This window comes from Podarcis bocagei (assembly GCF_964188305.1).
Source record: "Podarcis bocagei genome assembly, chromosome: 9".
In the NCBI taxonomy this organism is placed as follows: Eukaryota; Metazoa; Chordata; class Lepidosauria; order Squamata; family Lacertidae; genus Podarcis; species Podarcis bocagei.
This window is the reverse complement of record NC_138134.1, coordinates 3,383,325-3,409,527: the sequence shown is the minus strand read 5'-3', so window position 1 is coordinate 3,409,527 and position 26,203 is coordinate 3,383,325. Positions and strand designations below refer to the sequence as shown.

Here is a 26,203-nt window from a genome sequence, read left to right as displayed (position 1 = left end):
GGAACTTTCTCTTTCCTGTCTTCCCTGAGCAGATCCTCTGGCTTGCTTCTGTCCTTTTGGGAAAGGGAAAGGAATCCAGTGGCAGAGGCGGAGCAAGGTGGGGGCGGTGGGGGTGGTCTGCCCTGGGTGCCATCCTGATGGGGGGTGACATTCTGTGTGCTGTGCGCCCACATGCTGTTGTCCCCGTGCTCCCGGCTGGAGGAGGCAGGCAGGGGAGAGAGAGGACAAGCCGTGCGGTTTTGCCGGCACCACCAGCAAAGCGGCACAGCTCCCACCCTTCCCCCGACGGCTTGGGGTATGCTTGGGAGTCACGGGGGGGGGGCGTTGCCCCCGACAGCTCAGCCACTGGAAGCTGGCCGAATGAGAGAGAGCCTTGTCTTTTGGGGGGTAAAGGTTTCACAACCAATTAGAATAGTTGGCAATTTGCTTGGCCATATGGCTTTTGGGTTATCCAATTTTTTTCCTGTCTCTGAACTGCACTTCTGTGCTGTTTCCCATGCCCCCTCCAGCTAATCTCTGCCCGGCTTGCTTCGTTTCTTTTTATGTTGCTGCTGCTGATCATTTCTGGGTGCAACTTTCCCTCCTATCTGAGGGCATTTACTCTTTGCACTTCGTGGAGTCTGCTTCTGAGCTGGAGTGCCTGAGACTAAGGAACACAGGCTGGAATATCCTTTATTCACTTGTAGGATCGCCAATCGGCGAAAAGCATTGTTAGCGGAAGTGACGTTTAGCTGGAGTGCAGTAGCAGTCTAACGATGCCCCAAAACCACATGCATTTTCCTTATTTTCAACAGGAAACGTTTTGACAGCCCCGCGCCCTGGGCTGCTGGAGGAAGCAGGGGCGTAGGAAGGGGCGGGGGGTGGTCTGCCCCGGGTGCCATCATGGAGGGGGGTGACAAATTATCAAGGAACAATTACTGCCCTACTAGAACGGTTCATACAAAACTTTTTTTTTGAAAATGCCTGCTCCAAAGGTCTTATCTTACTACACTAGGGATTATATAGCTATATATGAAATTTCATGCATATCAGTTAATATCTTGACCCTCCTCCACAAAAATAGCTGTTTACTTGGCCGTTTTCCTATGCCATGAAGGCTGAAATTTCAATTCAGTGGAGCACTTACTGTTCCCAACCCTAACCCTGCAGAGAGCCATCTAATTAGACTTTGATTTTGACATGTTTTCAGGAGGTAATTTAATTATTGTTTGATTGTATACCAGTGTTATGTATCTGATGTTAGCCGCCCTTAGCCCGACTTCAGCTAGGAAGAGTGGGATATAAATAAAAGTTTATTATTATTATTGTTATTACTACTACTACTATTCATTTGTAAGAAAATATGAAATAACAGAAAACCATTTTTGCAGGCAAAGAAAATAATCAATGGGGGGGTGACAAGAAATTTTCCACACCAGGTGCCACCTGACCTTCCTACACCTCTGGGGGGAGGGGGGAGGGGGGACTCAGAGAGGGCAGGAAGGAGGTGGGGGAGAAAACAAGCAGAAGGGGGGGAAGGAGAGAAGCAAAAGCTCCCCCAAACCCTGGAACGCACAGGAGGAGAGGTGAGGTGTGAGAACAAAGTTAGGGGGGGGTTAAGTGTTTATGCTCACAATGTTAATTAAATAAACCAGAAAATAACACTATCAACTGTAGGTTTCTTATTTTCCCTTCTTTTAATAATTTCAAGGGGGGTGAAAAACAATTTCCGCACCGGGTACCACTTGAGCTTGCTACACTTCTGTCCAGTGGCTTGGCCTGTTCCCAAATGATTCAGGCTTTTGAAAATAAAGCCCCCCCCCCATGTGACTGGACTCTTGATCTCATGGAGGCAATGTCAGGAGTATAGACAGATCCTCCTTCAACAGGTGGAACCAAAAGGATGCTTGCAACACCAGGACAAGGACAGTGTTACAATCAGCTTCCCCATTAATAGCATGGGACCCCATCGCATGACATAACAACTTGGGTGTTCTCCAGTTCTGATTTCTGGAGCCAATCCATTATGGCACAGCTTGGAAGGAGCTATTAAGATAGGATTATATAAAACCTTCTGGGATTCAGAATCTTCTTTCACAGCAACATTGCAAAGGGTCATCTCGCTGCTACACAGAGTCATTAGCTGCAATGTTCAGAATCTGCTCCCTGTTAACATCCCCTCTTGAATATGGTGCTGACTGTCTGAGGACTGAACTAGATTTGTCCACCCATAAGCAACAATTTCTCCTTATATTGTTATATTGGGCTGCAGGCTAGGGATAGAATAATCTGTCAATTTGTGTTCTGTTTCTCATTTTTCCAATCTTAAACTCGGTTCTCCACATTTCTACAGAAATTTGCAAATTTATTTTTCTTTTTTAATTCCAAGGAAAACTCTCCATCATTTCAGGGTGGATTTTGCCTAATCAACACTTTTTGCATGATGTGCACATTTCTGCAGGCAAATTCTCCTAAATATAAAGCAATTGGTGTGTTATTTCTAACTAGTAAACTGATCTTTCCTTCTAATACATGCACTTTTGGTTTTTTTAACTGTTTGGCTGGAGAACTACATCACAAAATTTGGGGAAGTGTGGATTTCAAAGGATCCCTGTGCTCAGAGGCGGATTTAGAGGAGCACAACTGGTTGACCTGAGAGGGTGCTGCAGGGGGAAGAAAAGCAATGGTGAATAATGGAAGATGAGCACTGAAATTTTAAAGCCCAAAGTCTGCCATTGCTGTGCTTCGGTTCCCATACTGCTTTTGAAAGTACAAATTCGATCGATATGCCTTTAAATGCACACTGAATCAAACTAATTCCCCCATCCCTATCTCCTTGCCAAGATCCTGACAAAAATAAAAGGTGCACTGTACACTCTAAATTTAGGCTCCATGGTATCAATGCAAGCCTATTTTGCAATGCATGTAGTAGCACTCTAACCAGGTAGAGCAATACTACTGGTGCCTGACTGGGACGACTGCAATGCCAGGCCAATGTCACTAGAAAAGTCATTTCCATTGCTTCTAAAAGCAACAGATTTTTTGTTCAACCCCCTAGTCAGCATTTATAGAAAAGAGGAAAAGGTACATTTAATCCCCTATTTCTGAAGCTACAAGTAACAATTGCCACAAATACCTTTCCCTAATCTAGGGTGCTTACCAGTATATCTTCACAACAATTGCCAAGGTATCATTTGACACCTCTGCAAAGCACAGACCTCCCTTTGATAATCCTGGGCTGAACTTCAACATTTTCTTAATATTTTCTTTAAGGGGTGGCTGCCAAGATTGCAAAATCAGAACGTGCTGATGAGTCGCTGAGGATGATTTAGCAAATTACTTCAGGTTTCACCACTTGTGCACCAGGCAGTGCATTTCCTTGAACTCAGAGGGGCAGTGCATTCCTTTTATACCAGATGCATTTTGTGCATTAAACGGCAGACCAAGTGATTCCAGAATCAATATTTGCATTTCCTGCACCATAATATTGAATGGAAATAGTGCATTAACCAGAATGTCAATTCATTTTTTCAAAACCGTTCTCCTCTGCTCTCCACATCACATTAATAGCATAACTCACTGGAGACCAAAAATAGTTTTACCATGATATGTAAATATTCTGATTGTCATCAATGCAGTTGTAAAAAAGAAACTACCCAGTTTTTAAAAAATATATTGTTTGTTATATATCATAACCACTAACATATTGGAGTTTGCTAAATAAATCATTCAAGGGCTTCTGTCAGCTAATGCCTGTGCCTGTTACTTGAGCAAAGAGGGATACTGACAAGCAAAACACCTGGGATGGTATTCAACAAAGTTTTACTCAGAGAAGACCCACTGAAATTAATGGATCTAATTTATTCAAGTACTGAATGTCAAGTAAAATTTAACTTGATTTTTTAAATGTGGGTGAAATGTAGGCAAAAGTGGGGCGGGGGGAGGGGAAAGGGATTTGCAGCTTACAACTCTTGCTGGCCCTTTTCACTGCAAACACTGGGGGAGAAGAGGGTGGCAGTGGGGTGCTTGCCACCCTGGGTGTCATCCCTGAGGGGGGTGACATCACCACAGGCGGTGCTCCCCTTGGGGTGCTTGCCGCCACTGGGGCACTCCCCTGGGAGGCTCGCTGCCGCCGCCCGCCCCCCCCCCCAGCTAGCTCTGCCCCCGTGGGCAGGGACAGAGCAAGGGATGCAGTGGGGTGGTCCACCCCAGGTGTCACCACTGAGGGGGGTGACAAAATGCCAGGCGGCACTCACCGCGGGACCTGTAGCACACCTTGGCCTTCTGCCGAAATGGTCCACCCGCTGCCTTCCCCCCCCCCTCAGCTGTAGGGCGACTGAGTGAAGGAGGCAGGCAGACTACTTTGAATGGGATCGGAGTTTACTGATAGGCACCTGCAGGCACCTAGTGCCTGCCCCCTGTGGCTGCTGCTGCTGGGCAAGTGGAGTGGGGGGGTGCAGAGCAGCAGGCTCCTGGCTAGCTGCCTCGGAGCTCCAAGCTTCCCCTCCTCTCCCCCCCCCCCCTTTGCTCCTTCATTCACAGCTTTGGAGAGCGCAAGGGCTGCTGCTCCTGCTGGCCTGGCTAAAATTAGCCGCCGCAGCTGCCTACCTGGCGAGCAACAGCCCTCTTGACTTGGGGGGCTCCTTTGCACAAGACCCAGCCCAGCTTTGGGGCTGCTGCTGCTGCCGCTACTGCTGAGCGAAATCGGTTCCAGCCTTGTGAGCTTCTGCTTACAGGAGATAAAGCTTTCCCTGTCCTTGTGAATGCAAATGGGCAAGTGCTAATTGCTGCATCCCAGTACGGGAAGGGGCGCATGGTAGTTGTGTCCCATGAAGATGCCCTGAAAACTCCCCAGTTCTTGCCATTCATTAGAAATGTTTTGCAGTGGCTCAAGCCCTCCGGGGCATCGCAGGTGGGTGTCCACGCAAGCTTGGATTCCCTCTCTCAAATGCTCCTCCGCGATGGTGTGAAAGTGCAGGCAGGGGCAGCGCTGGGGTCTTCCCTGGGAGTCTACTGCACAGATGCCTATGAGGAGGTGCACGCAGATGACCTTGTGCAGTTTGTGAAGAGTGGTGGGGGCCTGCTCATCGCAGGGCAGGCCTGGCACTGGGCAAGTCAACATGGCATGAAGAACGTGCTGCTTGGGTTTCCTGGCAACCGGGTGGCGAGTGTGGCTGGTGTGTACTTCACTGGCAACGTGGGAGGCAATGGGATCTTCCCTGTGTCCGCACAAATGCCGAGGATTCCACTTATCACCCAGTGAGTAAACCGCTTATCTGCATTTTTCATTTTAAAAAACCCTGCAAGCCAATTCCCAACATCTGTGTGTGTGCACACGCGCACACGTATACATACATACATATGCAAAACTTGTGACCAAACACAGGTAAGAATTGAAGTCTGCTTTGTGGTAGTGATGGGGGCAATGAAAAAAGCAAGACTTCCCTGGCACACAGGGCAGCCTCCCATTCCGTCCAGCCGAGCTTTCTCCTGCTGGCCCTAAGAGGTGGTGTTAGGTGTCCATCAAAGTCTCACTTACTGTGACTTGTTTGCTAGGCACTGAGGATTAAATTGCTCATAATAGTTGTGATTCACTTGTAGACACCAAGGTGCCTCTTTATCTACAGTGCCAGTGAGTTCTCCCAGGGGAGGGGTTGTCAAAAAATATTGGCTAATGTGAACCAATGTCAGGGCTTAAAATGACCTGGGGGAAGTAGGAGTGCCCACAAATTGTGGATTTAAGCCTTTAGTTTAAAGGGATGGGGACAAAGTGTTCCAGGGACAAAACCCAGGTTGCCTTTCCTTCCTTCTGTTTTCCCCCTGCAGGGTTTTAATTTCTCTTTATTGGATGTAGTTGAATTATGGGGCTCCCCTGCATACAATAGGAGAAGCAGTCAGATGCCGCACAGGCTCCTCCACAAAAGGTGGGCCTCCTCCCATCTCAGCTGTTGCTGTTGCAGAGCCTTAATGTTCTCTTCTGGGATGTAACGGAGAAGCCAAGGGATCTGACAGTGCTTGGATTTCAAACCTGTGTGAGAAAAGATTGCCAGGGATGTAAAACTCTCTCACACACACCCCACCTTTGAGGTTCCCAGAAAAGTTCCCAGAGGTTTTTTCCCTCCCAAAACCTACCTTGGGGGACATGCGAATAAAAGACAAGTTACATACAAATTAGCCAGGCCAGCTCACCTGCCAGCCCGTGTAAGGTACTGGTGGTCAGGATGAGCCCTGCGCCCAAAAGAATGATTTTGATAATCACTGAAGCCAGGTTTCCTCTTGCATCTTGCTGGCCATACAGCAAAAAGAGCAAATCATGCCAGTGGGGCGTACGCATCTCTCATTGGAAAAGGTCTGGCTCTTCTGGAACTGCCACTGTAGAAGTCTAAGGAATTTGCTAGGGAAAATGAAAAGCAATGAATTCCAGCAGTAAATTACATATAAATCCTAGTGACAAAACTGCAATTTGTTGTATTTGAAAGTATATACTGTACGTGAAATTGTAAGAATCTCTTGAGACCCTTCAGAAAGGACAATAAGATGCTGTCTTGCCATATAGTGTTACTCCTCATGATAAGAATTGATATTGCTTTTCTTCCAGGCATGGATTAGATATCCAAAGTGATTTAACAGCTCTTCTTAGTGGAGTGAAGGAATTCAAGATTCAGGATGGTGTTCCATCTGAGCTGCTAATCCATGGAACCTTGGCATTTCCAGTTGCCATAGATGATGCCAACCAGTCGTTTCTTGCAGCTGCTCGTTATGGGAGGGGACGGGTTATCGTAAGTGCTCATGAAAACCTGTTTAGCACACCATCCATGAAACCTTTCGTCCTCAATGCAATCCGGTGGCTTAGTTCTGGGAAGGGAGGAAAGGTGGGTGTTGGAGATTATCTCCAGGACCTTTACTCCATGCTAGATCAAGCGAAGATCACATGTGAGCTAACAGACCTTAAAGATGGCCTCAGTGTGTATTGCTGCACAGCCTACTATGACACAGAGGTGGAAAAAATCCAAGAGTTTGTCTCTGAAGGAGGTGGACTCCTGATTGGCGGACAAGCCTGGTCAAGTGCTGATGAAAATACTGGTCCCAGTATTATTACTGAGTTTCCAGGAAACAAAATACTGGAGAAATTTGGAATTGGGATCCTTGGAAACGACATCAGCTCATCTGATGAAATCTTCCCAGCTAGACCAGCCAGAGAAGTTGCTTTGGCCTATCACTTCCGGAAAGCCTTCTTCCAATTCCAGCAACACATTGAGAACCGCCAAGCTCTGAAGTCACCATATTCCTCATGGCTTAAGAAGCTAGGACAAGATTTGGTTACACTGATAAAGATCCCAGCTACTGAATCCCCTACTATATTCTCTGTGCATGAAGATCTGATGGAGCTGATGAAGTCCAGGGGAATTCCTGAGATCAGTGCAAGCAACCCCATCAAATCCAGTTCAGAGGAGGCATTTTTTATCAAGCTGTCTTCAGAGCTCTACAATGTTTCCCCAGAATTCCAGAAGCTAGCGCCCAGCCTGAATCAACAGCTTGGAGCAACTTACCCTATTTCCCCTCCTCAAACTATCAGAATAAGTGGAAAGAATAATGGTAAGAAGTATTTTTCGATTTTTCACTCAGCTCGTTGTTTGATCTGCTGGCTTTAGCTATCTGACTTCAGTATCTGACTTCCTGAGAATTTGCCATAAGCTGGGAAGGGCGTTGTTGAAATATTGTCTCAGCCATAAAGTCATAGTGACCCTGAGCAAGGCAAAACTCAGTTCATTCCTCACCTGCAATGTGTGTGAATAATTACTAATTACTGCTGAGCTGAAAGGTTAACACAACAAACTTTTGGATTGAAATAGGGGGCGCAAGGTGAACGGTGTTCTGAAAACCATTTCTCATTTGGCTCCTGATTCCGGGACTTCCGGGAATGACTTAACTGGAGCTTCATGCAGCCGTCTAATAGGGATGTTTTGTTTGTATACTCAGGACCTCTCTTTACAACAAACCACAGCCTATTTAGAATATGTATGCAGATATGTTCTCTGGGAAAGATGGTAACTAACTGAATTCTAATAAAGTCCAGCTTCCTGAAGCTTTGTTCTGGGGATAAGCGCCACCAAACCCAGAGAGAATTACTTCTGAAGAACGTTGGGGCCGTGCAGGAGCAGCACAGACGGCGTTTTGGAGAAATGGTGGGATCAGAGCCAAAGAAATTGGCATCCTCCTGTTGCTTACAAGACATTCCAAGGATTATATAGGAAAATTTCTAGTTAACCTATACAAAGTTTGAAGTCTTGGACTCAGTGGGAAAGTATTTTTGAAAAGGAAAGCTAACTAAACTGTTTTATTTGTACCGAACAACTTTTGACTGATTTATACTCTGTGTTTCAACTGCTTTGACCTCTTTGCAGGAAATGAAGCATGGAGAAGCACGGGCCTCTATGTCCCCCCAATGAAAACAGCCAGCTTGCTATTTCCCTACAATGCCATCGGTGCTAAATTACAGGTGCTAACCAACTTGCAATAACTTCAGCTGAATTGCAAACAACAGACTCTGTACTGTTTTTACTATATAGTTCAGATCTACTTTGGGGGCTGGAATTTCTTGTGAAATTATTGTGTCACAAGTCACAATAGGTCCAGCATGCTATACCTTGCATTCTTCCACTTTCTGTTTGTTGAACACAATCATCGAGAGCATAGGAGCCAACTCCTAGGGGCGGAGAGGTCTTTGTCCCCCCCCCCCAATAAAATATTTAAGGGTGCCAGGCTTCCCCCAAGTTGATAGGCATTGTCATACAAATGGTGTGCATGCACCACATCATGTGATTGATTATGTGGGGCGGGGCCTTCCCTGCTCCCCCCCCCCAATATTGGCACTCCTGATTGAGAGGACTGACCCTGATCTGTAAGACCTGGGAATAAGGCTTACCTGGGAATAAATCCCAATTAAACTCGCTGCTGAGTAGACAATCAATATACTGCACGGAAATGGATTCTTTCTATCTTTGGCTCTTTCTAACTTAGTATCAGCACATCAGTTTCAAGATGGGAGTCATGTCAAAGGGACACAGCAGACCAAACAGTGTTTAATGGCCCATTGTCTTTTGTGGCAAAGTCTGATTTGAAGCATCACACTTCCTTTCTCTAGGTGCAGATTGGTTGTCATTCGGATGACTTAAGTGATGCTGAGGAGCTGAAACGTGCTCCTGTAGTGACAAGGAGGTTTGAAGTTAAGGCTCAGAGCGTGGAAGTCTCCAGCCTGTGGGGTGGCCTCTTATACATCATTGTGCCAGAGAAGTCATCGGTGGGCCTGATCTCTGTTACCATCAAAGGAGCGGTCCAGGCACCTTATTACAAACACGGTAAGAAGGAAAGTACACACCTACGGGTTGTGCAGAAGTCTCGGTGGCACTTCTTTCTGAGTAGACTTGCATAGGGATGCCCGGAAATGTCCTTTGAACTATAGGAAATGGATCTGAATTCAAACGTAAGGGAATTGGCAAGCTGGTCGGAGCCCCACTGCATTCTGGGAGCTCCGCAGAGCACAGCAGCTGCACACAGTCCGATGCTGCCAGTTCCTTGCCTGGTGCTGCTCATAGAAAAACAAATCTTGCAGATACTGCCCCCCCCTCTAGACTTTCCTACCTCTTTGGCCATTCTTCTTAGAGGGAGAGAGATAAAGTAATATGGTACAATTTTTTAAAAGTACTTCTGAATATGTTCAGAGTGCCATAGCCTCACTATTGCAACATTTCAGCCTGTCTCCCACCCCACACATTAATCCTTAACAAACAGTATGTGGGGCAGGCCTGCAGTGTGGGTTGGTCCTTCTGTACCACCACCAAGCCATGTTCTCATGCGCCACACCTGATCATGTGTGATTGTTTTCACCTTTGTTGTAATATCTGAGCAAACTTTGTGCAACTCCTGTAACCATAACGGATCTCCAAAGGACCAGCTGCCATGTCTAAATTCTGTTGGTGTTTCCAAGAACTGCTCCTCTCTTTGCAGCCACTTATGAACACTTTGCAGCTCCTCCTATCATTGCAATGAACCTGACATCCGTTGCTGGCTTCAGCCTGAAGTGCCACCTGGCCTGTACTTTGAAAGGATGGTGGAATGAGCTGAGGCACTCCAGGACTTGTGAATCCCCTTCTTTCCATGAATGGATGCAAATACTGTTAATGAGTGTTATCGCTTTAGAGACTGGTTATTTTTTTCTTTTAAATGAACTTGGTGTTATCTGCATAATGGAAAAGTACGCAATGTATTTTTTTCAAAATAAACATCTCCCTTTAAAATATTTCACTAGGTGAAACCAGCACATCTGCCTGGCAGAACACTATCCGCCACTTTCCTGCTCCCTGGGCTGAGCTAGAAACCACAAACGTTATTTTGACAGTGCCAGCAGACAATGTGCGGACGATGGACAATCCTGGGGTTCTTCTCACCATCTGGGACAACATGATGAAGGCAGTGGCTAAGTTAGCATCCGTCCCTGCTGTTTTCCCCAGGCCAGAGAGAATTGTGGCAGATGTTCAAATATCAGTTGGCAAGTACAATATTTAAAAATTCATACATATGTGGCTGAAAGTGGCATTTTGCACAATGCAGCACTTTTTAGACAAGTGCAACTCATCCTAGAAGAGCAGTCCAGAGGGCACTGATGTGCTGGAAACTTAAGCTAGCTAGTTATTTAGCCATTTCATTCTCCTGACTTACCCCTGAAGATTTCTGGGAGTTGTAGTCTGAAGGGCCAGGCATGCATAAGAGGAATTTGGCTTTCTACCAGATTCCCTTGGATCTGTGCCACCCGTTTCACATCCTAGGGCTTGGCAGTGAGCAATCTACATGTATCGCCCTGTGAGAGTACAGTTATAGCTTCCCTTAAGTCAAGGGTACGGGTCCTTTTGGATCTACAAGTCAGATCCTTAGTAAGATTGGCCAGTTTTGATGGGTGAGTGGAGCCACCTGACAAATCACCAGCTGTCACAAACATGTCCACTCTTTTGATGCTTTGAAGTCCCAAAGTTGGAGGGGGAAATGGAGCAGAGGGAGATACTCCTAAGCAGGAGTATCAGTGCAGTCCCCTTCCCAATGACAAAGGATTTGCATTGAAACTGCTGCCAAAACCAGGGGCATACTCCTCCATTTCAGCAAGAGGGAGGAAAACCTTGAATAATTGAAACCATCAACTGACATCATACTCTCCATCACAGTGACATCAGCTGATTGACAGATGGGTTGTTTTCTTAATGGTCTTGTGGGCCAAACTGGCTGGCCAAGATTGTCCCACAGGCCAGGCAACTCCACACCACTGCCTTAGGTCCTCCTTCCCCAAAGGTCTTTCATGTCATTCTCCCTCAGACCACATGAACCTTTGCCCTAAGGAAGCCTGTTTGCTATATGAACACTTCTTTTCACAAAAGCTGGTTTCCCACAAGCATCTAGTTGGCCACTGTGAGAACAAGGTGCTGGACTAGGTCATTTCTGATTTTCTTTAGTTGTCAAAGTGTTCCGTTATAATGGGGCATAGCCTGAGGCCATATGATACAACCACCTTACTAAAACTAAGCAAGTTTGGATTGGGTCAAGCGCTTTGGTAGGAAGGAGGCTAGGAACCATGATGGAAGATAGAAGAGAATTCAGTCTTCCGTCCTACTCTCAAAAGGCAATGCACACAGGCTAATGCACAAATCCTAAAAATGGCTGGCTTGGTGCCTTAGCCAGTGCCTGCTCTGCCCCAACAACATTTAAGCACATCAATCTGAGTAGTTTCCTCATGTTTCCCAACAGACAACATCACCTAACCAGAAAGCCATTTGTGTTGCCATGGTTTCCAAAGGATGGCCCTCAACTGCATGCTTAGACTGTGTTTTATCTACAGCTGGTTCCTTGGCATTCAGCTCCTAAGGGTCTATTTTGTGTGTCTTTCTCCTCACTCACCGCTCCGTAGGTTGGATGCATGCTGGCTACCCAATCATGCTTCACTTGGTGTCAGTGCAAGAGATGATAGATGTGCAGTCCATACATGCCAATGGCCTATGGGGCCCCATTCATGAGCTAGGGCACAACCAGCAGCAGGCCGGATGGGATTTCCCACCTCACACCACTGAAGCTACCTGCAATCTATGGTCTGTTTATGTAAATGAAACTGTCCTGAACACCCCAAGAGAAAGGGCCCATGAGGAACTTCTGCCGGAGCTCAGAAAGAAAAGGATTGAAAATTACATTAAAAATGGCCAGTTAAAGGACTTTGAGCTGTTTACTGCACTGGAACCATATTTGCAGGTAAAATGCAATAAAAGTATATTAACATTCCATGCCTGGTTTCTGTGGGAATCGAAGGCTGTGGCTATGGGAGAAGCAAGAACCTCTTGGGCTGTTAATGCTATGACCGCCACCATTGTAGGTTCAGGTTGTATATATGTGTAAATGAACCCTATATCATAAAAACAGCACAGTCTCCGTTGTCCCTCATTCTGAGGAAACATGAACCTTGGGTAAGTGCCTGGAACCCCTGGAATCTTGCACCACTTGGGGTAGCATGCAACAAAATATGAGACAAAAAGGGCATTCTGAGCATAACGTATGGGTACCTCTTCCTTACTTTGTACACAGAAGCCATTATGAAGTACAGTGGTACCTCAGGTTATATACGCTTCAGGTTACAGACTCCGCTAACCCAGAAATAATACCTCGGGTTAAGAACTTTACCTCAGGATGAGAACAGAAATTGCGCAGTGGCAGCACGACAGCAGCAGGAGGCCCCATTAGCTAAAGTGGTGCTTCAGGTTAAGAACAGTTTCAGGTTAAGAACAGACCTCCGGAACAAATTAAGTACCTAACCCGAGGTACCACTGTACTTAAGAAAGGGACTGAATACACATTCTTTTTCCTGATTTTCAGCTTCAGGAGGCATTTGGATGGGAGGCCTACATGCGCATTTTTGCTGAGTACCAAAAAATGACCCAAATCCCAGAAGACAACGAGTCCAAGATGAATCTGTGGGCAGAAAAGTTCTCCCAGCAAGTGAAGAGAGATCTAGCCCCCTTCTTTCAAGCCTGGAAGTGGCCTATTAAGAAAGAGCTTTCTCAGAAGCTGGCCAGAGCCTTCCCCCCATGGGCAGAGAATCCAATGAAGCAGTATGTGTCTCCATGAGGAATCAGAAGAGCTTGGGTCTGAATGAATGAATCTGAATGACACAGTAAAATGGGATGAATCTGAATGACACAATTAAATTGAATCAACTTCAAGATGAATTCTGCTTAAAATTGCTTGCTGCTGATTTGGGTTTGATGATTTGCCTAATGCTTTTTTGTGATTAGTGCCTCTTTCCTGCTACGGGTCCTATAGTATAGCTATGATACATAATAAAAGTGGAAATGATTATGAAGTCACCTGGCTGTCTCCATCTCCTTTTATGGGTGTTCTTTATACAGCACTGTTTTCTGCATTGTGTCTACATAAACTCATAATCTGGCAGCTAGCTAACATATCAGGGAACAATCTGGTCCATATTTTCATGCATGAATCTTAAAGCAGCTCTTGCTTTCTGGAGCAAACACCTTACAATTCCACCTCCTGCCTTGGCTTTATTATCCAAGACAAAATATTAACATAAATAGCACAATACTCTCAAACTGTATTGTGTGTGGCAATAGTCTTTTTATGGCTTAGCAGAATGAAAGGACAACCCAATGACTTCAGGTTCATTTATTTCAGTGGGAGAGGTTTAACTGTGTGTTTAAAATCAACAGGCTTCAAAAGCATTTACCAATGGTTGGATTGCTCAATCCCAGTGGTTTTCAAAGGGTGTGGCAGGAAGATTCAAGGAAAATCAATGTAGTATAATATCAAAATATTTATTTGCATAATTCACGTAGAAATATTTTCAAAAGGAAAGCAAGGGCATCAAGTGATACTGAGGACAATCCTAGTTGTGTTTTCCCACGTGTTTCTTAGCAATAAAGAATTTGGTGTGCTGCGAGCAAAAAAAATTCTGAAAGTGTGGCCCAGAGGAAAAAGTTTGAGAATGAGTACTCTAACCAATATTATTAAATATATTGACAGTTTCTCTGACCAATATGCTGCCTGCTTCCTCTCTTCCTTTTACTTCCACCTTTGGACTTGCCTTCTGCACCTTCTTAGCTTTGTCTTCTCCAATAACTGCTCTGTCTCCAACTTCTCTGCTGCAGAATTTCTTCGGCCAGACCACCACTTGGCAGATTCTTTTGCTTCGAACTTTGCTGTATTAAAGCTATTGCTTAATGACAGTGAAAATATGGATTCCAGTTGCAACAAGTGTAAAATCTGTAGCACTTGGCCATTGTGTGTACTAAAAATTCCAGCATCTGACAGACTTCATGACAAGGCATATGATCACTATGAGCTTTCAAGAAGAGGCACCCAGCCCACCACTTTCTCAACTGGGCTTTCTCTCACAAAGAGAAAGAGCCAGTTAGTCATTGTAAAGTCATTTCTCCACTGCAAGTTGGAGCTGTCACTTATAGAACTGCACAACTTCCTTTGCTCCCCTTCTTGGAATAAGCAGCAGCCTTTAATACTCGCTAAAACCTCACTAAAAAGGAACTGCAAGTGGCCTTCCCAAGTTGTGAGTTTTGTTTCTCTTTCCCCTTTCCTCCTTGCTTCTGCTACAAATAGTCTGGGCTGATGCTATTAAAGCAAATTATCCAGTTTATAACTATATGGCTGCTTCTGTCTTCCTGGCTGCAAAGTCTTGCTTTGCAACACCCCTCTCCTCCCTGCCTGGACAGTTTGAAGATTACAAAAACGTGTCAAATGGCAACACACACCACACACACAGTCTCCCAGGTCTCTAAGATGGATGCAAAAGTGACCCAAAAACCTCTGAGGCAGGATCTTTCTCATCCTTACCAAGTAAGGAACAGCAAATTCTGGCAGCTAATCTTCCTTTAAAAGGCTTTGTTCGTCTTGTTGCTGTTGATTACTACTACAGTTGTTGATTACAACTGTGCACTAAAACTTACCCGTGGATTTGCGCCCCCTAACCCTAACCCCCAGATGTTGCGCCCGGTGCGGCCGGCCCCCCCTGCACCCCCCACACTACGCCACTGCTACTCTGTAATCCTAATCCCACTTACCTAAGGGTAAATCTCATTGAATTCAATGGAATTTACTTCTGAGAAGACGTGGTTAGGGCTGGAGCTACATGCTACGGCTACATATTAATCACTTTCTACTGAACTTTGCATTCTCCCTATCATTTGAAAATTTCTATACATTACATTTCTTTTGGAGCACAATTGTGGAATGAGAATGCACACCTTTCTCATGTGGAGCCCATGCTCAGAATGGATTCAGTCTGTCCAGTCAGGGGGCCCATGATTAATAGTTTGAAGTGTTCTTTTGGCTCTAGATCATCCTTTAAATGGGAAAAGATACTGTATTTGTTTCACAAACATAATGATGCTTGTCCACTAAACACTGGACATCATTCCAGTTATTCTTCATCTTGTTGCCTTTTCCTTTACCTATATGCATGACAACACAGTTTTCATCAACATTACTAGGTTCCTTGCTTCTCCAGAACCTGAAAGAGAAGACAATTAATGAAAGAAGGATGCAAAGCTAGGATTTAATAGACAAGCCCTGTACATCGGTCCAAATAGCACAAGGCATACCCAAGGCTCATTAAACTTTGGGTTCTCAGGAAATCAAAGAGGTCTCCAATGAACAAGTCAAGAAGGACAGAAATGGAGCCATTTTGGGAGTTTAGTTTTCAGACGCCAAGATGGAGAACAACAACAAATGGATAATAGAAGCACAAAAAATGATGTTTTGGACTTAGCACCCCAAAGAAAGATCATGCTGAACAAGCATGACATATCCAAGAAAAACAATAATATAAATATGCTTCTCATGGAATAAGAAAATACTTACCTCAAGATATTCTCATAGACCTGGATCTGCCTGAATTTGGAGAAGCCAGCTTGACTGGAGTCTGAATGACTTCCGGCTGCTTCTCTAATTGCTACCAGGGACACCAGCGCTGGTGAATATGTTTTTTATTTAATCCTCTCTCTATATTTTTACTTATATATTGTGACAGGATTGTAGATTTCTTGTTTATGGGTACGTTGGTGGTGGCGGCAGCAAGGAAAAATAGGTATATAGCTCCGCCACGCATTGCACCAATCCCCCTCACCCCACCAAATCTCTATTTGCCTTTTATAAAATACTCTATTAATTTTGCACATAGTTTAGAAAACAATAAAGCACAGCTGGGGAGAAATGGTGAATAATGTTTGGATGAACAGTAGATGTAAATAATATAGATGACTAGTGTATCTTATATGTCACAGAAAGAATATAAACATAGGAAATGAGCTAAAAAGATGGGGAAACTGGGACACATAAAATTATCAATATAACTCTACAAAAATCCTACCATTTCAACATATTCCACATATATGCTGAAGCTGCTGTCAAGGAGTGTGGCAGCTGTGCCCTGTTGGTATATTTAAGAAGATCTCTCAAAATTGCCCCAAAGCTTTCTGGCTTACTCCTACCAGACAATAATCTAACATGCCATGTAAGTTTTTCCTGTATGGCTGTTCTCCAAACATTATCTCACCATTTTCCAATGTCCCATTCCTCTAATATCTTCCATAGTAGCACATGCTGCCACTAGTAAAACAAAGTAAATAGCTTTATTTCTGAATTTTTCTACCTTAAAATATTGGTAATAGTGCCATTTGAGGTATAGCTGGAACAGGTTCTCTAAGAATATTCCTTATTTCAACAACAACAAAAATTGAACCAGAACATCTGAGACGGAGGGCACTCCCACCACAAATGAAAATATGTTCCTTTTTTGGCCTTTTGTGAAGACACACATAATATTGGATTTGATTGGAGCTCCTGCACATGAAAGCAAACCCTAGCACCTAACTTTGTAAAAAGTATTCACTCCAGAATGCTGTGAACTACCAAAATAAAGAAGAACAAGAGTTCTGTCACAGTGCTATCCCTATCCCACGACTGTTTGGTGAGAGGAAATATGGAGAGCTTGAAATTCCCTGCCAAACCCCTGGGACCCTGGTTGCCCGAGCACCCACAAAATTCCCCATGAAGGGGCCAGGCACTCACAAATTTCAGTGCCAGGGCCGTAAACGCTGCACGACACCTATGGCGCTGGGCACCCACGGTCACAGGGCCAAGCTGGCACTCCTGGCCTTCTGCAACCCAAAGCAGTGTTGGCTCAACCTCAGCTGCCATCCCAATCTGCAATGTGCCGATGAAGCACATTTGAAAAGCACAATATAAATGCTAAATATAACTATTACTATGTAAGTATTACTCACATTAGCCTGGGGTCAAGAGGAGTCTCATCCACCCAATGCCATTGATCTGTTCCCTTCTGACTTGTGAGACCGATACAAAAGTTTTCCACTCGACTGTTCTGGGTATGGTTTGTAAGGAAACCCTGCACAAAATTGTGAACCAAACTTTCAGTTAATTAACATCACAGAGCAGTCCATACAGGTTAGCTGTCTTTGTGGAGCAGAGATCTTTGGGGATCCTTTTGTGTCAAACAAACCCCAAACCCAAGGCTGCCTGTCGTAGCATGTAAACACCAATGCAACTAAAGACCACAAATATAGCTGAGTGGTGGGAGATAGAAATGCTTCTTCTTCTAACATGCTGCTTCCAGGCATGATAAATGTAGCACAAGCTTCCCCAGCCTGGAACCCTTCAGTTGTCATTGGACAGCTCCCATCATCCCTGCCCAATGGTCATGTTGGAGGGCACCAGGTTGGGAAAGCTGACCTACAGCAGCTCACCCAGCACCACACGGAGTGGGAGAGGGAGGGAAATGGATGGCGCATGCGCATTCAACTTCCTAAAAGCATCCACATCACACAGGAGATAACAGCTGCAGTGATAAGAAAAGAAGAGTTGTTCTATTGTCTGGAGAGGTCACTTCCTGGTTCACATGGAGAAGCTGTTCTCAATGGTGCCCAGTGAAGCCGCACTGGGCATTGACATTTTGTGCCCCTAACAATTTTGCGCCTGAGGCCATCCCCATGCTGTGCCACTGAGCTCACCTGCTCAGCTTCTGAATTTATAATCACCAAGTCGAAGCCCTTCTTCATGCATTCTGCCCTGCTCTTGTTCCAGGTCCTTTCGTCTTTGGAGAAATAGTAGCAGCTGGATCCAAATTGCTCTAGGTCCGCCATGCAACATGACAGCTGTGGTTCTGTAAGGAAAGCAGAGACAACAAGAAGCAACCTGAAATCTTGTTGCAACTGGAAACAGGTCTCTCCCACCCACTCCCAGCCCTTTTCCAGATCTTTCTTTTGCTATTTTTCATCACATTCCATTAAGTTGTCCCACTTTTTAAATTGCATGTTCCATTTGTAGTATTGCACATCCTTTCTTTTGTTTCAAAAATATGCACAGGGAAGGCTCAGAAAATAAGTGGACATGCAGAATTTAAAGGGGTGCAAAGAGTGCTGCTCACAGTGTGCACACTCAACTCACCTTTCCCTTTGGGGAAGCCTCATTTGTTCTTCTTTTTGCATAAAGGAGTTCAAGGTGGCGTACAGTGTTCTCCCCATCCCCAAATCCCCACCACAGCCATGTGAGGTAGGTTAGGCTCTAACCACTACACCACATCATTTACTGCTATTAAGATAGTGGGCACTTGTCCTCAGCTGAAAGCTACGTGACAACATTCCGCCTTCTAGAGTTCCCCTTTTGAAGCCTGGGAGATTGCACAGGTTGCAGCAGCAATTTCCGGGCTCATGTGTCATTGTTCACATCAACAGACAAGTCCCATAAGTGAGGGAAGCAGCTTGGAGTTAAGTCTGCATGTTTATTTCTTAGTTGTTCAAGGGTTTGACTCACCAGCAGGAATTCACATGTTCAGATAGGCACTATAATTCAGATTTCATACGGGGTTTTCAGTGGGGATATGGTCCTAACCTGGCAGGCTTTGTGAACCCCAAATTCACCCCAGGGTAGCTGGGGCAACCCAGTCAGATGGGCAGGGTATTTTTATTTTTATTTTCATTATATTTCACAACCAAAAGTGGCCAAAGCAGTGCTCAATAAGACAAAACAAAAAAGATGACACTCAGTAAACTAAAAGCAATTGTATTATTAATATTCCATAAAACTACTGGGTCACACAGGGTCTAATTAGGCACTTGTCTAATTTCAGTTGCTAACTGACTCCAGAGGGCTGGAGCTGCAATCCTAAAAACCTGGTTTCTAGAACATGCATATTAAGCACATCCCTGGGGCAAGTGGTACTCTTAGCAATACCCAGCCGAGGAGAGTGGTATGACACAGTCCTTAGGTAACCAGTTCCCAAGTTCTTTAGGGCTTTAAATACTAAAGGAAAAAACTTGAACTGCATGCGGTAGCAGTTAAGGCAATGTGTATCATGAAAAGAAATGATAAATGTGATACACACTGTGGAGGAGCTTTTACTGGTCAGACACACAAGCAAGGGAACTCCATTTCCTGCTACCAGGGCTGAACTGCGGGCAGCACTCTGAGGAGAGCTAGAAGCTGGGACCCAGAAGTGATAGGGCAAACCAGCAGTCGTGAACAAACAACAATTCTGGCCTGAACTAGGAGGCAGGGTTGAGGAGCAAGCAGCACTCAGGAGCAAAGAATAGTGAAGGATTCAAGCTCAGACTAGAGCTCAGCAATGCTTTATTTTTCAAACTAAGTGCAGCTGGAACCAGCGCATTGCTGCTGCTTACCAAGAGGGAGACTGGGAAGGACAAGGCAGTGGGGCGCATAATGCACCGTGAAAGCTGTGGCAGAACCAATGCAATGCTCCCCAAGGAGGCTTAAGGGAACCTCCAGGTTTGCAGAACTGCAAAAAGTGATCGGAAAAAACTCAGTCAGGGATCAAGAGTGAATCAGAAACAGTTCAGCAGGCATGGAATGCTGACTGCCTGGGAGAATGGGTGGAAAACTGGGAAGTGGGTGGAATGGAGTATTTGGGGAAAGGGCATGGCCAGCTGCCTAGAATCCTGAAGAGGACCAGGCCATTGCAGCATTTCCTTGCAGCTCCCACTTGTATTATGTGGCTCTCAAAACACTGGAACCAGTCCTGTTTTCTGGGGGTACTCAACAGCACACAGTAAAAAATGAAGTGTTGTTTTATCACCACCACTTTTATTATGGGAGAATATACAACTTTTTTTTTTTGGCAGAAGTGAATAAAACTTGCAGACATATTAGCCTCTCTGGAGTGGATCAAGGCAAATACACTCAGGAATTTTAATGTGAGACACATTTAAATGTTGTTGTTGTTGTTGCTGCTGCTGCTGCTACTGCTGTTTTTGTTTTAAAAAGAAACCACTTATATATTTTAAAAACTTTTTGGCAGACTATTCCAACTGCATTTCTGGATCAATTCATGCTTTTAAGGGGCTCCTTTAAATAGGGGGTGGCTCTCTACTTTTTATTTTAAAGCTTCTAACCTTTAGTCACATACTAAGGTGGCTTCCTTTGTTGCCCATCAGATCCTCTAATTCATAGTGACTCACCTTTTCCTTCAGGTCCCTTCAGGAGGCAATTCCATTCTGTTGATTTCTGAAACTGGCTTCTGAGGAATCCCTTCCTTGGACTTCCTTTGAGGATAACTGGGAAAAGGGAATGAACAGCAGCACCATATAATACTGCAGAGTCCAAGAAAAAAGGCTCGGCTGCAGAAGGAGGTGTTAACACTGTGATGAACCCCCGAACAGTCTGGAATTGGGCACCTCTGCAGTAAATCCTGAATGGAGGGACATCTTCAAAAATGCCAGATCAGCTGCCACTGCCTAGTTCACTAAAAACTACAGTGGTACCTCAGGCTACAGACGCTTCAGGTTACAGACTCCGCTAACCCAGAAATAGTACCTTGGGTTAAGAACTTTGCTTCAGGATAAGAACAGAAATCGTGCTCCAGTGGCAGCGGGAGGCCCCATTAGCCAAAGTGGTGCTTCAGGTTAAGAACAGTTTCAGCTTAAGAATGGACCTCCAAAACGAATTAAGTTCTTAACCCGAGGTACCACTGTCCTGATTATTTAAGATTAGCAGGCACCACTTTGTCACATAACGATGCATTCACTGTATCCTCAACCAAACCAGTGACTTCCCTTTGGATCATCTGAATCAGCCATGATGGTCAAGAGAGCAAGTGATCTATCAAACCTTTTGGTGCTAGATTTTTTTAAAAAAGGAGATTACCTGAATGGATGGGAAACAGTGAGTGAATATGAATGAGGATTCTGTTTAATTATGTTAGTGCACCCCTCATCACAACATGTCCGATCCAAACTTCATCAATTTGAAGGGCATTTGTCAGCTGGAGAGCTTTTAGGTTCTGTCATACTCTCTGCTAAAGGGAGAGAATACCTACTAAGTCTACTTACATCTAGCAGGCTTTATTTCTCCCTTCTTTACTCAGAAATTTTACGCAACCATTTAGCAGAATCTTCCCCTTTCTCTTAAGTTCAGTTTGCTTTTTACTCACCAATGATGAAAACAAGAAGGATGACGGAGAGCAACATCAAAACCCCTGACACCACCCACGGAAACCAGGGCTTGCATTTCTGGAATGTACTAAGTGGTTTTTCGCTTCCTGAAGATGCTGAAAAGTGAAAATGTCACCATTACAAAGGTAAAGGGTACTTACTCAAATGCACTCAGTGCAAGCTAGTTAACCCTTAAAATGTCTAATCATGCTGTTGCATCACTGTTGCACTCGCAGTCACACTGGCTGAAGAATAATGACCTATGGGAAAGCTAGTTCTGTGCACTAGAAACCATATGCCAACAGCCGTCTGTAAAGTGCGACAAGACTCTCTGTTGCTTGGGGGACATAATGACTCAGTAGCAATGACTTAGGACCATGCCTTAGTAGTAGAGGACATGTTCTGCAGGCAAAAATCCCAGGTTCGATCCCTGACATTTCCATTTAGGGCTGTGAAATCTGGAATATCACTGCCAGTCAGCATAGATGGTCTAGAGCAGAGGGACCCCTCCCCATTATGTTGGAGCCCCCAACCTCTGGCCATGGGGAAGACAGTCGGCTGGGGATGATGAGAACAGGGGGTTCAGAACATCTGGGGGCCCCCACACTGGCTACTGAACTAGATAGGCCAATGACATGACTGTCTAAAATAGCTTCTTATGTGCCTGCTCTGCACTTCTCATATACACAAATGCCTTGTGACTATGAATCATTTTTGAAAAATCCACTGCCCGCAGATTTTTGGGGAAGATTACAAATTCTCTATAGGCCACTTATGCAAATTGGTTTCTGAGTGTATTTCCCCATTAACTATAATTCTGCTTGGCAGCCAGAAATTTGTGGAATGCTGGTGTTCAAAAAAGCTGACATGCACATTCGCATGTATGGAATATTGGGGAAGTGGGGCTTTTTAGGCAAAAATAGCCTTTTGTTCATTTCTCAGACCCACTAGTCCAGAACAGATATGCACCATTCCTGTTTTTGCCTCTGAAGCCATTTTTTGCTTGATGCTTGCCGGTTAAGTTGCACCTCCTCTAGTCTGCTTGATGAATGCTCTAAAAGGAAAAGGCTCCTTGTGCCATCTTCTTGAAGGTTACGTGTCTCCAGATGGAAATCCCAAGAAAGGTTTTAAAGTGCCATACTTTTATAGGCAAGCAGCCCATGGCATACAAACATGAGATGGAAGAAAGAGTCCACCTCATCCAGCAGCCATTTCCCACAGAGGCCAGACAGCCAGATGCCAACAGCGCTCTCTCCCCTTGTGTTCCCCAGACTAGTATTCAGTGGCAGACTGTCTCCAGTACTCAGTGTCAAACATGGCCGTCACACCTTTCAATGGAGGTCACTTTCCCAGTTTGAATATGATAACATGGCCTTTACCGTTGTGAATTTGTCTTACTTCTCCACCTAGTGCTCGTGACTTCCACACTTCAGCCACGCACTTTGTGCAGAAGTACACTCTTGTCTGCCCCAAACCTTGTACCAGCCAGCTTCCTAAAGATGACCTTGAGTTCTGGTATTGTTAGAGACGGAGGAAAACTTATTCATGTCCACTTTTTCCACATATCCACTTTATATACCTCTTATCATGCCTTTCCCCCAAATGAAGAAGCCCTAAGCATGATAACCTTTCCTCAGGGAAAAGGTTTTCTGCCCCCATCTGAGTCAGCCACCCCGAGGGCCTAGGTACCATGACTATCAAATGTTAGACCAACCAGGCAGGGTCTTCCCTTTGGCAGAGTCCTCTTTGGAGAATCGCTCCTTCAGAAAGCCTGCCATGACCATTCCCTTTGAGCTCTTAGGAGATTGGTTAAGACCTGGATACTCGAAAATCAGTGGTGTGGGGTGAAATTTTTCATAGTTAAGGCCAGAGGCTTATGAGGGAGATTTGCGGGGGGATGGGGACATTGTGCACATGAGCATCGCGCTTCCCTCCCTAACCTGGGCAGAAGCTTCCTGGGCTTTGGGAAGGAGGCAACAGGCCTCTGACAGGATGCTGTCCTTCCCAAAGCCAGGAGAGGCACCGTGCCTTATTCCCTAGGCCAGGCAGAAGCTTCCTGGGCTTTGGGAAGGAGGTGGCAGGGAAACATTTAGGGGACTAGTCTAGAACCCCTAGTCCATTGTCTAGAACCTCTGTGATGCGTTTTTAGACGTGGAGGAAGGCACTTCTACATGGGGTCTGGCAGGGGGGCAGTCTGAAAGATTGAGTGCTGCAGCTCAGACCCTCGATGGCTCTCACCAGCCAGGGCAGAAAACTGGCAGGGAGGGAGGATTTTGCTAGAACTTTTTGCTACTCTAGCTCCAGGATGATGTAGCTGAGGGGCCCAAAGACCAGGCCCCTCAGGGATCCAAAGGGCTTTGGATCTAGCAGATACTTTGAATCCTGCTTTGAAGCACCCAGTTTTGTAGCTTTCTGCTCTCTACTGCGTATGAAAGATCCGATGGTGGCTGCTTACTGCCTGCCCAGGCAAGCCTAGGGGTCTCTTCCACGATGAAGCACCCCCTTTCCATCGGCCAGCAGAGGTCAGTGATGGCATACAATTCTAACCAATTTTGATCGGGCTTGTAAGCATTTTCTAATCTCACATTTATCAGAAAGGAATGGATGGCAACCAAGTGGCAAAAATATAAATGCACCTCCCTTCCTCAAGTTTCTGTGTGTGTTTGCTCATCTCTGACAAAGGAAGCTGCACTATTCTGATCCAGCCTGTACTGTTTCCTCCAAGAGAGTAATGGGATTACACAGGGGTCAGCAAGGTTTACCTCGCCTGGGCCGAGATCCCTCCATGGGCTGGATTGTGCGTGCGCCCGTGATTTCCAGCGTCTGCATCGACACGGCTTCTGGTGCCATGGAAGCGAGTCCCCACGCTGTGCCGATGTAGCGCAGCACACGGGGAGTCGCCGAGCGGGTGGCTCGGTTTGTGGGTGGCTCATGGGCTGGTTAAACAACCCCTGTGGGCCACTTGTGGCCCCTGGGCCTTAGGTTGCCAGCCCCTGGGCTTACGGGTTGGTTGGTTGGTTGGATACAAGAAAGAATTATTTTGGTCCTATGGAGTGGTTCAATCTTGTAATAAGCTTTTTTTGTAATTAAAAAATAGATTGTAAGACTGCTGCCATATTTTCTAACAGCCAGCAATGTTTTCCCACTGCTAGGTTTCCATACTAAAAAAAGTATACACTTGTCTGAATTCTGCCTGCTCCGAATTTAAATAGAACAGTAGATCAGAAAACTGAAAAGGTATTCTATAGCCAAGCTGTCCTAAAACAACACAACTGGAGAAGAAGCCCCCAGAGGCTCATTTCGGTTGCCGACACCCCAGCACACATGCCCTTGCACCCCACCGGCGGATCATTACCTTTGGGTTCAGCAGATGAAGGCCCGTTGTTCTTGAACCTCACTTCAGCATAGGTGACCTCTGATGTCATTTGAAGAGTCGTTTTCAAAGCTTACGGTGTAACTGGTGGAAAGGGATTTGCATTTGGTTTGGAGAACAGGTTACAAATGAAAGCTCGACTAAAGCAAGGGGTTTCTAACTCTCCCTCCCATGAGGGGTCGTATTAGGAAGTCTTTGTTCTTTCAGTACTTCTTCATTTGGAAAGCTCCACAAGAGCTGAAGTGAAATAGGAACTTCCAAGATGGAAAGGGGAAGTCCTACCAGCCCAGTCCCCCAAATTAAAAGGCAATCTTCGCAGTGATTGGCCACTGTCTCTGCCTTGCCCCGGGCTCACCCCTCCCTTCCCTCAGATTGTGCCACATTTCTGGTTAATGCAAAGTGGAAATAACGTCAGTTTGCCAGAAATAGAATAAAACGAAGAAATGGAAGACTGACTATCTTAGGCCATCTAAAATGATGGTGCAGTTATGGGTTGGTTGAGATAAGGAGTATTTTCAAAAACAAGTATTTTAAATCCTGTAGCAAAATAAGCAGTGAAATAGGAGGGCCATGTCCACAATTTTTCAATATTTACAATTAAGAAATATAGCTAATTGCTTAATGACAAAATATTGCCCATTGTGGGATGCTACAGATGTGGAAAACCTGGTGGTAAAGCAGGAGAAGATAAAAGTTACTGAGTAAAGGGCATGGACTTTCTATGAGCTGTGGTGCTTCTGCTACTGCACATCAAACTAAATGGGAAGAAAACCTGGACTGTGAGATTACAGCTGTCAGTGGAGGTGGCACACTGTCCCACAGCAAACTTTTAGTACTACTCTTAAATAATGTTTTGTTGGCACTTGGGCTAGGCTAAACCAAATATATCCAGGGGCAAATAATAAATGTTGGGAATATGATACATCAAATGCCAATATGCTCCGTATGTTTCAGTAATACTGCAAAATAAAGATTTTCCGGACAAATATCTTGAATGAATGGTGCATTTTATATTGTTGTACCCACCCTGGGACCTTCAGGTGAAAGGCAGGTAAGAAACATAATGACAATAATGGTTGGGGCACATATTAGACAGTCATCTTGGAAAATTCCAAAATGCAATGATATACAGTGGTACCTCGGTCTACGAACTTAATCCGTTCCGGAAGTCCGTTCTTAAATCAAAACCGTTCTTAAACTGAGGTGTGCTTTCCCCAATGAGGCCTCGCGCCGCCGGTGCCCTTTCACCATTCGGATTCCATTCTTAGGGTCAAGGTAAAGTTCTCAAACCAAGACACTATTTTCGGTTTTGCGGAGTTTGTAAACC

The 26,203-nt window shown here is 45.1% G+C and overlaps 2 protein-coding genes across 2 annotated transcripts; one reads left to right on the top strand and one right to left on the bottom strand.

Moving 5' to 3' along the window:
• Window positions 1–4,691: 4,691 nt before the first annotated feature.
• Window positions 4,692–13,376, top strand: LOC308594817 (TRPM8 channel-associated factor 2-like). The gene is made up of 7 exons (XM_081208256.1): window positions 4,692–5,238; window positions 6,578–7,575; window positions 8,385–8,479; window positions 9,125–9,338; window positions 10,289–10,528; window positions 11,933–12,267; window positions 12,886–13,376. Exons 1-7 carry the CDS (start codon window positions 4,793–4,795, stop codon window positions 13,135–13,137), a joined length of 2,580 nt encoding a protein of 859 aa, XP_081064382.1. The 5' UTR covers window positions 4,692–4,792; the 3' UTR covers window positions 13,138–13,376.
• A 2,007-nt stretch (window positions 13,377–15,383) lies between these two features.
• CLEC4A (C-type lectin domain family 4 member A) lies at window positions 15,384–25,427 on the bottom strand. The gene is made up of 6 exons (XM_081206857.1): window positions 24,859–25,427; window positions 21,503–21,619; window positions 20,532–20,627; window positions 18,069–18,220; window positions 17,325–17,446; window positions 15,384–15,550 (listed from the first exon to the last, which is right to left on the bottom strand). The coding sequence occupies exons 1-6, from the start codon at window positions 24,926–24,928 to the stop codon at window positions 15,385–15,387; spliced, it is 723 nt and encodes a 240-aa protein (XP_081062983.1). The 5' UTR covers window positions 24,929–25,427; the 3' UTR covers window position 15,384.
• Window positions 25,428–26,203: the final 776 nt, after the last annotated feature.

Excerpts from the sequence above, each read along its gene's own strand:
- LOC308594817 (XM_081208256.1), top strand. The coding sequence starts at position 4,793 with ATGGTAGTTGTGTCCCATGAAGATGCCCTGAAAACTCCCCAGTTCTTG. Across the intron at positions 7,576-8,384 it reads AATAAGTGGAAAGAATAATG|GAAATGAAGCATGGAGAAGC; the intron begins GTAAGAAGTATT and ends ACCTCTTTGCAG. Across the intron at positions 10,529-11,932 it reads AGATGTTCAAATATCAGTTG|GTTGGATGCATGCTGGCTAC; the intron begins GCAAGTACAATA and ends ACCGCTCCGTAG.
- CLEC4A (XM_081206857.1), bottom strand. The coding sequence starts at position 24,928 with ATGACATCAGAGGTCACCTATGCTGAAGTGAGGTTCAAGAACAACGGG. Across the intron at positions 17,447-18,068 it reads TAAATTCAGAAGCTGAGCAG|GGTTTCCTTACAAACCATAC; the intron begins GTGAGCTCAGTG and ends AATTTTGTGCAG. Across the intron at positions 15,551-17,324 it reads CCTCTTGACCCCAGGCTAAT|GTTCTGGAGAAGCAAGGAAC; the intron begins GTGAGTAATACT and ends CTTCTCTTTCAG.